Source organism: Coffea eugenioides, chromosome 1 (assembly GCF_003713205.1).
Source record: "Coffea eugenioides isolate CCC68of chromosome 1, Ceug_1.0, whole genome shotgun sequence".
In the NCBI taxonomy this organism is placed as follows: Eukaryota; Viridiplantae; Streptophyta; class Magnoliopsida; order Gentianales; family Rubiaceae; genus Coffea; species Coffea eugenioides.
This window is the reverse complement of record NC_040035.1, coordinates 43746836-43758799: the sequence shown is the minus strand read 5'-3', so window position 1 is coordinate 43758799 and position 11964 is coordinate 43746836. Positions and strand designations below refer to the sequence as shown.

The following is an 11964-nucleotide window of genomic DNA, read 5'->3' as shown; positions in this document are numbered from 1 at the left end:
GATATGGATTATCTAATGATAGCAAATCCATTGAAACATGCAAAGCAATGATATACAGATAAATATCAATTACAATCTCACATTCAAATTAACATATTCTAGCATTTTGATCCGTAATATGCATTGATTTATATATCAATTCAAAATAATAATAAATATTTATACATTGCAGTACATGATAAGTAAATGGAAAAGATCTTCTTGACCCAATGCAACATCCCCAATTATTTTAAAGTGGTGTCTTTATCCTTTGGAAACTCGGAAGACATTTTTGTTTAGCATGCACAAGATTCATTAACTCACTTTAATCTAATGTTAGGTCCCATTTGTTCTACATTATCATGAAGTGTGTGTCTTCTATCTATTTATCTAAATAGTTTAAAGTATATCAAGTTCATATTGATTTGACATTTTTTAAACTCCCAATGATTTATTGTCGCGTAAACTTTCTTAGGTATTCTATTATAACTAGTGCTCATGCACATCCAATGTGTGTGCAATCAAAAAATATATAATATTTATGATCATATATTTTAAATAACATTTTTTATTATCAAAAAAATTTTAATCTTTTAAATATTTTCCATAAAATAATTTTATGTAAGTAGTTATAATATTTATAGGTAGTTATTTTGAAAACATATATTTAAATAGTTAAAAGTAAAAATAGTCATGAATAGTTATAGATAGTTAAAGTAAAAGTAGTTTTTATGAGGGTAAAAAGAAAGTTCATTTTTTATAGGTAAAAAAGTTAGATCCCATTTATAATTAAACAAATGCTCAAATTCATATTCATTTTTGCACTTAAACAAGCCAAATCTAACTTGAAACCATATTCATTTTTGTCAATTCATATTTATTTTTGCCACTAAAAAAAGTAAAATCTGACATTTTTATATATAAAAACTATTGCATATGAATCATGTGGTGATTTTAGACTAAAAAGTGGTTGAAACTTAGGTTGAGATCAAAATTTGTGAAATTGAATTTATAAGGAATATAAAGTTAATATTTTAAAAGTGGAAGATGAAAAAATTTATGTAACGAAATACGAAAGATATTTTGAATGATTTTTCTTAAAAGTATTTATTATTTAGTATGCAAGAATTGAATCTTTTTCAACTATAAATATTTCTTATACTAATAATTAACAAGAAACTAATTTCATAATCATAACCCAGTTGGTACCAACATGGCATGTTAAGCTCGGGATCGTAATTCTGAAAACCCGTCTAGTATGTTAAGCACCTTGTTAGTAATAACAAAACTCAGGTTTTGACGCAAAAAAGTCATTAATTCACTCAGGATTTTCGGGTTCCATCCATCATCAAGGCCAGGTTTGTTAAGCCAACCCTACAGCCGGTTGCCTTATTTCAATTGGGCCCCAATTGACATGTGAAAGATGTCCACGCTGAGTTGTCTTGTAAACACTTCTTCTGCCCACGGTGGAGAATTCACTCTACTTTCGACAGTAGAAGCAACCAATTTTACACTATCAAATACGATCTTGTTTGTTCTATAGCAGTGTCAGTTGATTAAGATACCCTTTGTTCAGATCATTGGCCAATACGAACACAGGAAGAACTGATCCAGATCTGATATTATGACTCTGAATGAATGTGCTTTTTAGAGTTATATATATAAAATCTCACAATTATTTTTTTATTTTTTATTATTATTTTTTTTAACCACTAGGCCAATGGCTCAGTGCCATCAGGAGGGACCTGAGCTGCAGGTGAGGGTTGAACCCTCACCTGCAGCGAAAAAAATCTAAGGGTTGTGACATAACACTCACTTGATCTAGTTGAGTCTGTATACCCACTAGCCCCATATCACAGCCTCCTTAGGCTTCCCCTCCCCCTAGATTAGGATAGAGTAGGTTATACAAATATATTGTTGCCGACACAAAAAAAAAAAGCTATCTATTTTTCCAGTTTCGCTAGTACCACAAAGCTTGATTCTGGGTAAAATCAAATGTGAAGTGAGCAAGCACTACAGGAATTCCCCCAAAACAGCCGCCTCGAAGGCTCAAAAACAAATTTAAGGTGCTAAGGGCTTGTTGAAAGCTGCAAATAGCCTGCGATTCTTATCTCCAAAGGCACGCAATTGTATTACGAATAATGACAGATTTTGCAGCATCCACTTTATGCTTACTCCACCAATCTAACTCATGTTATCATCCTTAATGTCAAAAAAAAAATAAAATAAAATCCAGGAATCGATTAAAAATTATTAGGCTTCAGAGGCGTAAAATAATACTCCTGTGATAAATGGCTTCGGGCAGGTTTTGCAAAGCAACCATCTTCATATGAGCTTAAAATCAATCAAGCTAAGATGATTTCTTTGGTCCATTGTGTAAATTCTCCCTGCCTTTCACATAGGCGCTTAGCCAACAGAGAGTGCCAAAGGCAAAAGTAAATAACTCCCGAAAAAGAATTTTTTTTTCTTCTAATGTAGACACGTCCAAAGAATCAAGAGAAGATATTTATATATTGAGTGAAGAATAATAACCCGTATTCCCACAATTAGAAAAGGCTATACCCCTGCATTCCTCCCCGAGGAGAAAAGCAACAAAATCTCCTTATATACAGACCATTTAATCAAACCTTGTGAACTCTCCCTTTCCAACCAATTCTGAGAAACCAAATATACCGGCTTTCCCATTTCTTTATTCATGTACAACCAACATTGAAGTATACCCATCACCTTGTAAGCATCCAAAACTCTCTCTCTCTCTCTCTCTCTCTCTCTCTCTTCAAGTTAGCTCCCACCATCCCAAAACTGAAAGCAAAATGCAGAACCAAAATAACGTGCATTTTAAGGAAAATCTACACCCTTGAGGAAAGTTTTTTCCCAGCAGGGCCCAAAGAATCACCTTGGCATTGGTCGAGCAGGAAATGATCGTACTGGCCTAAGTGAACGTCGAGGAGATGGACTCCCAATTAACATCGTTTGAGACCTGCTAACCATGTCCACCATCGACGGAGTTTGGTAAGCCTGCACCAGGCTTGTACTATCTGTGGAGTCGCCGCGGGCTGTCGCCCTTTGCCACGAGTGTGAGCTTAGTCCTGACAAAACATAAGCCCTACCAGATGTTTCATAAATTTGGCGATCTGCCATTCTCTCTTGCATTTCCCTCAACTCAGCATCCAATGCAATACATAATCTATCTCCAGCTTTGTGAGAGACAGAATCTGCTAACTGTTTACGACAATGCTCCAGCACAGACACGGCAGCTGCTAAATCGCCACCCTCAGCAGCAGCTCTTGCTTCTGCCATTGCCTCTGCTGATCGGAGCCTGTTTCGCTGCTTGTCCACCTCCATTGACACCACAAGTTGTCCTGTTGTTTCAGGCCTCAGAATTTTGACCTCAGCAGCATGATTCGCAGTTACTAACTCTTTTGATACAGGGTCCTTATAAACACACTTGATCTTTACCAGTGACATCTCATCACTTGATTTATCAACTGGAATATCAGTGGTTACTAGAAAATCTCTTTCTTCATCAGCGTATAAATCTCCAACTTCAATAGAGCCAATCCTTTCATTAGATATCAAACTGGTTTTGTAACTTCCTGCTTTTATTGAACTCAATCGCAATCTGGGGTGGATGCACTCCACCTGCACTAGCAATTCCTGCACCACAACACTCAAAAGGCCACCAATACATTGAGCAAAAGCATCTTGAATCACATCTTCTGCTTCTATGAAAGAAAATGTTCCCCCAGACGTTTCAGCGACTGAATGCATTGCGACAGCATCATGATCAGCACCAAATCCAAAAGTGTGGACAGGTATGTGGCTGTAGGCACCACTACCACGATGCATGGAAACTGGGAGCAAGAATTGGTAATCAGTTCGGCTATTCGCTGCACCAGGACTGCTCAAACTGTACGTGTCTTGTCCATCAGACAGTAGCATTATACTGCTAACAGGATTTTTAGACTTACGGTCAGTCATCACCTTGGCGCCCTTCTTTAGGCCCTCAGCAATGTTTGTCCCACCATTTGAACTCAGTGAATTAACTGCTTGTAAAGCTTCTTGTCTTCCAGTGTCGGTCATCCTGCGAAGTGGAAAGACACGGCGAGCAGTGGAGGAAAAGGCTACTATTGAAAGCCTGTCAGAAGGCCCTAGATTTTGAATCACGAACCCCATAGCTCTTTTGAGCAAAGCAAGCTTTGTACCTGCCATGCTACCACTAACATCAAGCACTGTAACCAGATCAACAGGAACTCGAGAATGCTGAGGTACCATTTGTGAGCCAGATTGATCTACCCGAACTTGCTTTGGGACAATAGTATGAGGAGCTTTGAGATGTATTAGAATTGTGAAATTACTATGCCATGCTTGTTTTGAAACGGCAGACACTTCTGGATACGTTTTCAGATCAATTGCTCCAGCAGAATTGTCAGCTATTAGATCATTCAAGGATGAGTTATTTTCCATGGTTTCAGGTTGGTAATGAATGATTTCATCATCATCAAATACACTTGGCTCCGTAATCTGAAAAAGTGAAGAAACATGTCTGCTGGTATCCACTCGTGGAGGAGGCAGTCGTCTTAAAACAGTCACCCAAGGATCATTTTGGGGCAATGATACATTGTTAATCCTTGTCCTTCCACGAGTAACCTCAATAGCAGGACTCTGAAAAGGGATTTCCTTCCACTTTGCTCGGCAAATGGGACAAATTTGGTTTCCGTGTTTTACATTAGATGTGATACAATGGAAGTGAAATGAGTGAGAGCATTCAGCTGTGAAAATTGCATGGCCCAGGCCAGCTTTCATCGAGTTCAAGCATATAGCACAGTTTTTCTGCAACAAACCATGAAATGCAGGTAAAAATAGGCCCATATAAAGGATCCACAGTTATGAACTACAGTGGTACAACACTTGAATCTGAACAGATAAATGTAAATTTGTGCATCATGCTGCAATTTCATTGATCAACAGTACCCAGCAAGATTCTTGATCACATTTAAGATGCACTTACTGCTGACTGCCATTGCAAATATTTCTGAGAACAAGTGGACTCTCATGACATTAACGTCACTGATTTTCTAACAGTAAACTTGGTCCAAATTATCAACTGCAATTGAGCAGGAAGAAAAGACCTAAGGTCCTCTACCTAAATTTGATTGCTATACGCACCCATCTGTCCATGACATTGAATCAACAAAAAATGGAAGAATCTCAGCATAAATGCCAACCAATTCATATTGCTTATAAAAATTATAACAACTGATTTCCAAACTTTTCTTTTGGCTAATGTGTCACTGGGGAAAGAATTCCAAAAGCGGGAGCCCTTAGACCTAAGAATTTAAACCTCAGAAAGGACCAAAGTGCATTCAGAAACAAAAACCCCATATGCCCTAATGAATATTTTTTACGATTTCCTCAGGAAATTCAGTTCGGAGGAAGCACAAAAGGTAAAGTTTATAATAAGAATAGAAAACTTTATGACAAAGACGAACAGTCTCAACAGATGAGCTATAAAAATTTCAAAAGTGATGCAGTAACGGCACTAAAGTTCAGCCACATTTTTACAATATTAGTTTATCAAAGACAAAAGAACAGCAGATACAATATGGCTTTCCTCCTTTTTTGTGTTGATAATTCCGCCATTCCGAATTATTGCATGTCAAAGTCATTTAGCAACAAGTAAAGTAAATATTAGGCGGTCAACTCATGAAAAAGTTGGGGAAAACCCAAAACCAACTTTTCAATTTAGAGGGTAATTAATGGAGGAAAGTCTTAAGTCTGATTATGCAAGCCACCAAGGCAACAAAAAGAGGTTAAAAAAAAATTTCTCAAGCACATGTATTAATTATCAAAAGAAGTAATTTGATATCATTAGTCATGGTTAGATTTCCTTTCTTTCCCATCCCCCAACCTCACTTTTATGTAAATTATTTCCAAAAAAGTTGTCAATCAACGGTCCACGGGGCTTTTTTTGGGTTGATCTGTGCCATCAAAAGAGGTGAATAGATGGCAAACAAAATTGGTATTTGTCATGCGTGTGAAACAGTGCAGTTGCTGACCAGACAAAGCACTTTCACCTCCAAGAAGAAGAGGGAATAAAAGGAAAGATAATACTATTTCTTCCCTTTTATTGTAAGGCCAGAGGACAATGGTCCTCAAAAGATACTCCCCCACTTTATCCCCACCACATCACATTATTATTATCCCATTCCCATCGCAATTCATTTTGCCTCCATTTCGCGTAGTAGCTATTATCACCATTATCAAACCTTATTCCTCCTACCCCACGTGACAATCACAACCATCCCAGTCGACAAACTCATCAGATAAAAGTAAAAGAAGTAAAGAATATACTTACCATTTAGTAGTTAATATATTTATTAGTATATCCGAATGTTCAAATTCATCAATAACAAAACCAAGCATCCTGAGGAAAGATCAAAGATGCAATGTGAATTATATCAATCAAAAAAGATCCGATAATTCGGAGAAAATATAATTTAGCATTATTATTGCAGGCTCAAATAACAAACACTAGGCACTTTCCGCTATTTTATGCAACAAACTAAGATTTGATTAAACAAACAAGACATATACTACTTAACACTCAAACCTCATCTCCTATAATAAGTAGCAAACAAAAAGTCAAGATTGATTTTTCTTTCCTACTCTTCCAGATTTGATTAAATCGCCCTCATATTTCTGCTTATACGTAATTTAACATTTACAAGCTTGTATAAACAAGTAACCATGCCACATATTAAAATGCTATGCAATATGAAGGGAACCTTGGAAGATTTGGAGGAGTGCTTAGGGAGGCGGAGGCCGGAAGAAGAAGGGACAGGCGTGGTGGGCATATCCAAGCGGCAATTAGACCCCCTGTGAGGAGTTGGAGACAACGAGACAGCGTCGGAAAATCTGCCGGCAGAAGTGGGTGCCAGCGCCAGGGCCGGCGCCGGTGAGGGTTCCTCAGTTGTTCTGGGAACATGCAGGCACATTTTCGTTCCTAAAGCCAACTTGGCTTTCCTCCATTTACTCCCCATTGATCCACCTCAAGAATCCCGCCACCTAAATCCAGAAAATATGCATAACAAACAACATATACCAAATATATCTATATCTTTCTCTCTAGGCTATCATTGGAGCAAATCTCAAATGGGTTTGCAGGAGAGGTTATGAAATGCAAATCCTGAGATGGGTTCTGATCTTTGAGCTTTTCTTGGGTCAGCTTTGGCCGTTTTCTACTTGCACACACAACACATGGTAGAACAGCTCCTCCTCTTGGTCTTGGATTTAGTGGTGTTGTATCTTTGAACACGGAACCCAATAGCTTTAATATTGGACAAAACCATTTGTTTACGACTATATAAAGTTCTCATTGGTACACCCGACAACGACCTAGTTGCAATGGGACGAATTTAGTTAATTTTCATATCCAAAAGTGAAAAATAAATAACCACCTAACAACTAGAACCAACAAGTTTTATAATCTAATAACTACTATCAATTTTTTTTTTTTTTTTGGGTAAGAGAGGTAAATCATAAATTCATAAGTGGATGATTTTTTTGAAGTATGTATAAATTTACTTGAGACACTACTACTAATTATGTGGACAAAAAATTTAACGAAAAGGAACTCATTGGTGGATGGATGGGGGTAGCTTTGGAAAACAAGTGCTAGCTTTCTTGGGATTGGCGGCTAGGTCATAGCAGGGATATGGTTTGACCTTTGTGGGAGGCTGCAACCGTCTTACGTGGCTTCTTACCTTTTTAGACACCTTACGTTCCGCATTTGCCCTTGTTTTTTTGGGTTAATTTCCGCGAGTGCCATAAGTCTCCGTTGAATAAGATGGGTTGGTTTTAGCCGTTTTCAGGTCAGAATCAAAGTTGGTTTTGGTTTGTGGGTAAAAGACTAAAATTTGGTTGATGAAGAAATTATTACATACATATAAGTACTACTCTGACTACTAATTAGTTGATGTGCCGCTATCACACTGTTATAACTTTGGGTAAAAGTTACAGTAGTGTCTAATTTCACTTTGGGTAAACTTGAGTATCTTTGGACTATGTAAACATATTAATTAGAAAAAAAAAATTCACAAAATTCTTTAAATACGTTTTTTTCTTTTTTTTTTGAACTACCTTTTAATCTGATCATAATTGTTGTATTCATGTTGGTTAAATGTTTAAAAAGTTAATCTTATATATACTTGTACAACACATGTACAAATCTAGATGTTAAATTCAAATTTAAATTAATTGTCATACATCCAACAGTGATAATTTATATACTTTCAGTGTATACAAGATTAATATAATGTTTAAATGTCTAAAAAAATGGTTTTCTTAATGAGCTCGAAATGGCATCAAAGTTATAATTTTCAGCTCGAAATTGTATTTGTCAGTTCTGATTCTAAGTTAAGATCTACGAGTCCTATTATTAATTGAAAAAAATGCTATTTACACTCTTATATTTGTTAATCACGCTCATGTTGTCATTCTGATCATATAGTTTTTATTTGTTAGATTATATGATAAAATAAATAGTGAGAGTGCAAATAACGGAGCGTGGATAACATTTCCCTTATTAATTTTATGTGACATCTTAAATTGGACACAACATTCTTCTTTCATGTTCACATTTGTTAAATTGTATGGCGTAAAACCACAGTCAAACCAGTAGCGGTGAGCAAAGCACAAGAAAATTGACATTTGACAAATACATATGTCCAACTTAGGCCCTAAAGAACAAAAATGGTAAAAACGTTCTTATCTCGCGATAATAACGTGTTGAAAATGATTTGCAATAATTTGGCAAATGTGCTTCATTAATAGGTAATCGACCCATGTCTTGTAACATCCCAAATTGACTACACATTAGAAAAAATGTGTTTATGATATTTTATTTCTAATTCACTTTGACTTTTGGAGTCATTAGCTATTCAAACATAAAGAAAAACACATATGAAGCCACATGAGACTGGTAAACTAATCCAGTACAAAATGTAGGGACATTGGACCCCATGAACTAAAAACACTATTGCTTTCCAGATGACTTAGGCACTGTTTGTCTTGAAGGAATTTGAGGGAAAGAAAAGGAAAGGAGATGATGGGACAAAGATTTGTGATGTTTGAATTAATTTTTGAGTAGAGAAAGGTATTGGGAGGGATAAAATTTAATTATTTTTGTCAACCTGTTTTCTGTCCAAAAATCGATAGAAACAGAGGGAAATGACATTAAGATCACTGAAAATTTTCTAAAAAATCAATTATGCATTTATAAACTGAACTTTTAAATTATGGATAAAAAGGTAACTAAGGCATGATAGTTTCCTTTCCTTTTCTTATGTAATCCAAACAAGATGGACCGACTCTGATCTCCTCTGCTCTCTCTTTTCTGTTGCACTTGAATCCTCTCATTTCCTTTCTTTCAAGCCAAACGGTGCCTTAATTAGTTGTATTAACTTTAAACGTAAAGGAAGACCACGATAACTTGCCGTCTGTGCTGTTCGTTCCTTTCTTCATTAGCTGATAGGAAACGGGAAAACAACCGTTATCATGAAATTAATGATTTGTCTATTATTCAAGACCCATTGAATGCTTTTTTTTTTATTTATGAAAACAACCAAAAAAAACGTATGACTAAATTCAGTAATCCTTGATTTTCATATAGAAAAGACAAATAAAAATGTTATTCCAATATTTGAATTTGATCCTGCAATAAAATTTTTTAACATACCTTGCAAGAAGTTTTCAATTAAGGACTATTTTTGGTATTCTTGTAGCTAATGGGTATCCGTTACTAACAATTGATTCTATTTCTCCTTGATTTCAACACTAAACTCAGCTCATTTGCATGAGATGCCGATTTGTTCAAAATTCAAGCTAGGGTATGCAAAACAACAATAATTGGTTCGACCATATTCTACTAAATCAAGGCCGCCTACTGCCCTTGGCATGACCCTATTGAATAGAACAACCAAAAGAAGAAGTTCATACGAGCACGAAATGTTTCTTACTTAATTCATTAATCAACAGTTAATCAACATATTATACAAATTAAAGATATTATAGTCTTGTTCAAGAAAGACGACTTCTCGAAGATCAACTGCTCTTTCATACGCATGAATTAATCCTGCATGCGCTTGGTGATCTGTTGAGAAAAGTCATCTCTCATCACAGCAGTGCTTTTGCCAAAAGAATCAAAGCATGTGGTTGCTGCTATTTCTTCTCAGCAGTTAGCAGCAGCACAGGATTAGAGCCCCCAATCAATTACTAGTACTTGACTACCGATATTAATTTGGATGAGAAGATGATGATGGAGTCATTTTCAAGAATGCTCGATGCCCCTTTGAACAAATTATTTTTGGTATTTGCTTTGACTTAAATCACCAGGTCCCTCTTCATCATGATGGATGACAGTTGGTTTACATCAGTAGTTGAGGAGTGGTATTGGTTTGGTGAGGATAGGGTGCGAGTGAACGTTGGTTGCAGTTTTGGTAAATTCCATTCGAGCAAAGATTTTTGCTCATTATCAAGAAAAGAAAAACGGAAACGTGTTACATAAATTCTTCTCGTTGCAACCACTATTCTACGCTTGTAATGGCTGTCTTCTTCAGTTCCAATCTTATGAACCTTTTTTTTTTTTTACCCTTATCAGTAGACATATATGTTTTCACAAATTATTGATGGCATGAAATTCCTTGCAAATGCCACCGCTTTGAGGGCATTGCTACTTCTAAATTTCACGACAATTTAATACTTTGAATATTTTATGTTTCATCAGCCATTATATGACGCAATGATAACTGTACAAGGTATTTCATGGGTATTGCAATCTTAGAGATTTGTGAAATTTTATACGATCTGCAGTTCATATTAATCTAAAGTTTAATTGCTGTAAAGGGTAGGTTGTGTAGTTGAATTCAATACCTTTTATCATAAGATAATAACTTGCATCATCATGTTAGAGTGTGGCTATTTCATTTGAAAAGGAAAAATTTTACTTTATTCTCCTGCGGTCAATGACATGCATGCCTGATTTCTTATTAGTTGAGGAGTTTTGCACAATGACTGGCACGTCCTTGTGAGAAGCATGGCCACAAATGTGTCTTGAAAACGCAAAAAGTCCTATGTGCACTTGGGAGACAATTGAAACTCCTAGAACCCAAAGAACGTGGATATCCACGTATCTTAAGAATTAATCTTCTATATATTGATAATATATATACAGACAGGATCTAGTATATGTTATATTATCTTAATTTAAATTTAAGTTTCAAAATTTGTATAGTATACACTATATTGTAGTGATGTGAATCAAAACGAAAAGCACGAAAGTTGATAAGAGTTGGTTTGGAGTTGCAGTGGCTCATCAAAAACGACTTCAATTAGCAGAGCTTTTGTCATAATGCTCATTAAGTGCTTAATTATATTATTTAGGTGCATATTTGCATAAGTGCTTTTTAAAATTGATAATGTGCAATTTTAAATTATATTTTTATCTTTATTTGGTTCAAAATTTATAATAAAAGTTAATTTTTTATTTTTTGAAACACAAAAAAATTGTTCTAAAAGCACCAATTTTGACTTTTTATACTAAAAGTGCTTTAATGGCCAAAAACCTACTGCTAAAATTTAAGAAATGATGCTCACCAAACACGTTAAACTGAGTGTTTTCATCCTCTAAAGTACTTTTCTAATAAAAGGACTTACTTGCCGGACAATTTGAGCGTTGCTCCTTTCCTCTTACTTTTTTTTTTTTTTGGGGTAAGATCCTTTCCTCTCACTACTATGCTATTTCATCTTCCCAACCTTTCCATCCACCAATATAATATCACGCCGGAGCACCTCCTTTCATTAGTGAAATGCCATTATTCATCTCAGGTCTCAAGTCTCAACTTGCGGGCGCAGTTAGCTGAGGATTTTTAAGTGCTGGTAGCAGGAGGCTCATATTTGTGCTCCACTCGAGCTATCAACTTCAAC

General features: G+C 35.8%; 1 protein-coding gene across 1 annotated transcript; it reads right to left on the bottom strand.

Moving 5' to 3' along the window:
• Positions 1-2468: 2468 nt before the first annotated feature.
• On the bottom strand, positions 2469-7291 carry LOC113779632 (E3 ubiquitin-protein ligase WAV3-like). Its single transcript, XM_027325292.1, has 2 exons — positions 6768-7291; positions 2469-4812 (listed from the first exon to the last, which is right to left on the bottom strand). The coding sequence occupies exons 1-2, from the start codon at positions 7020-7022 to the stop codon at positions 2872-2874; spliced, it is 2196 nt and encodes a 731-aa protein (XP_027181093.1). The 5' UTR covers positions 7023-7291; the 3' UTR covers positions 2469-2871.
• Positions 7292-11964: the final 4673 nt, after the last annotated feature.

Excerpts from the sequence above, each read along its gene's own strand:
- LOC113779632 (XM_027325292.1), bottom strand. The coding sequence starts at position 7,022 with ATGGGGAGTAAATGGAGGAAAGCCAAGTTGGCTTTAGGAACGAAAATG. Across the intron at positions 4,813-6,767 it reads ACTCCTCCAAATCTTCCAAG|AAAAACTGTGCTATATGCTT; the intron begins GTTCCCTTCATA and ends GGTTTGTTGCAG.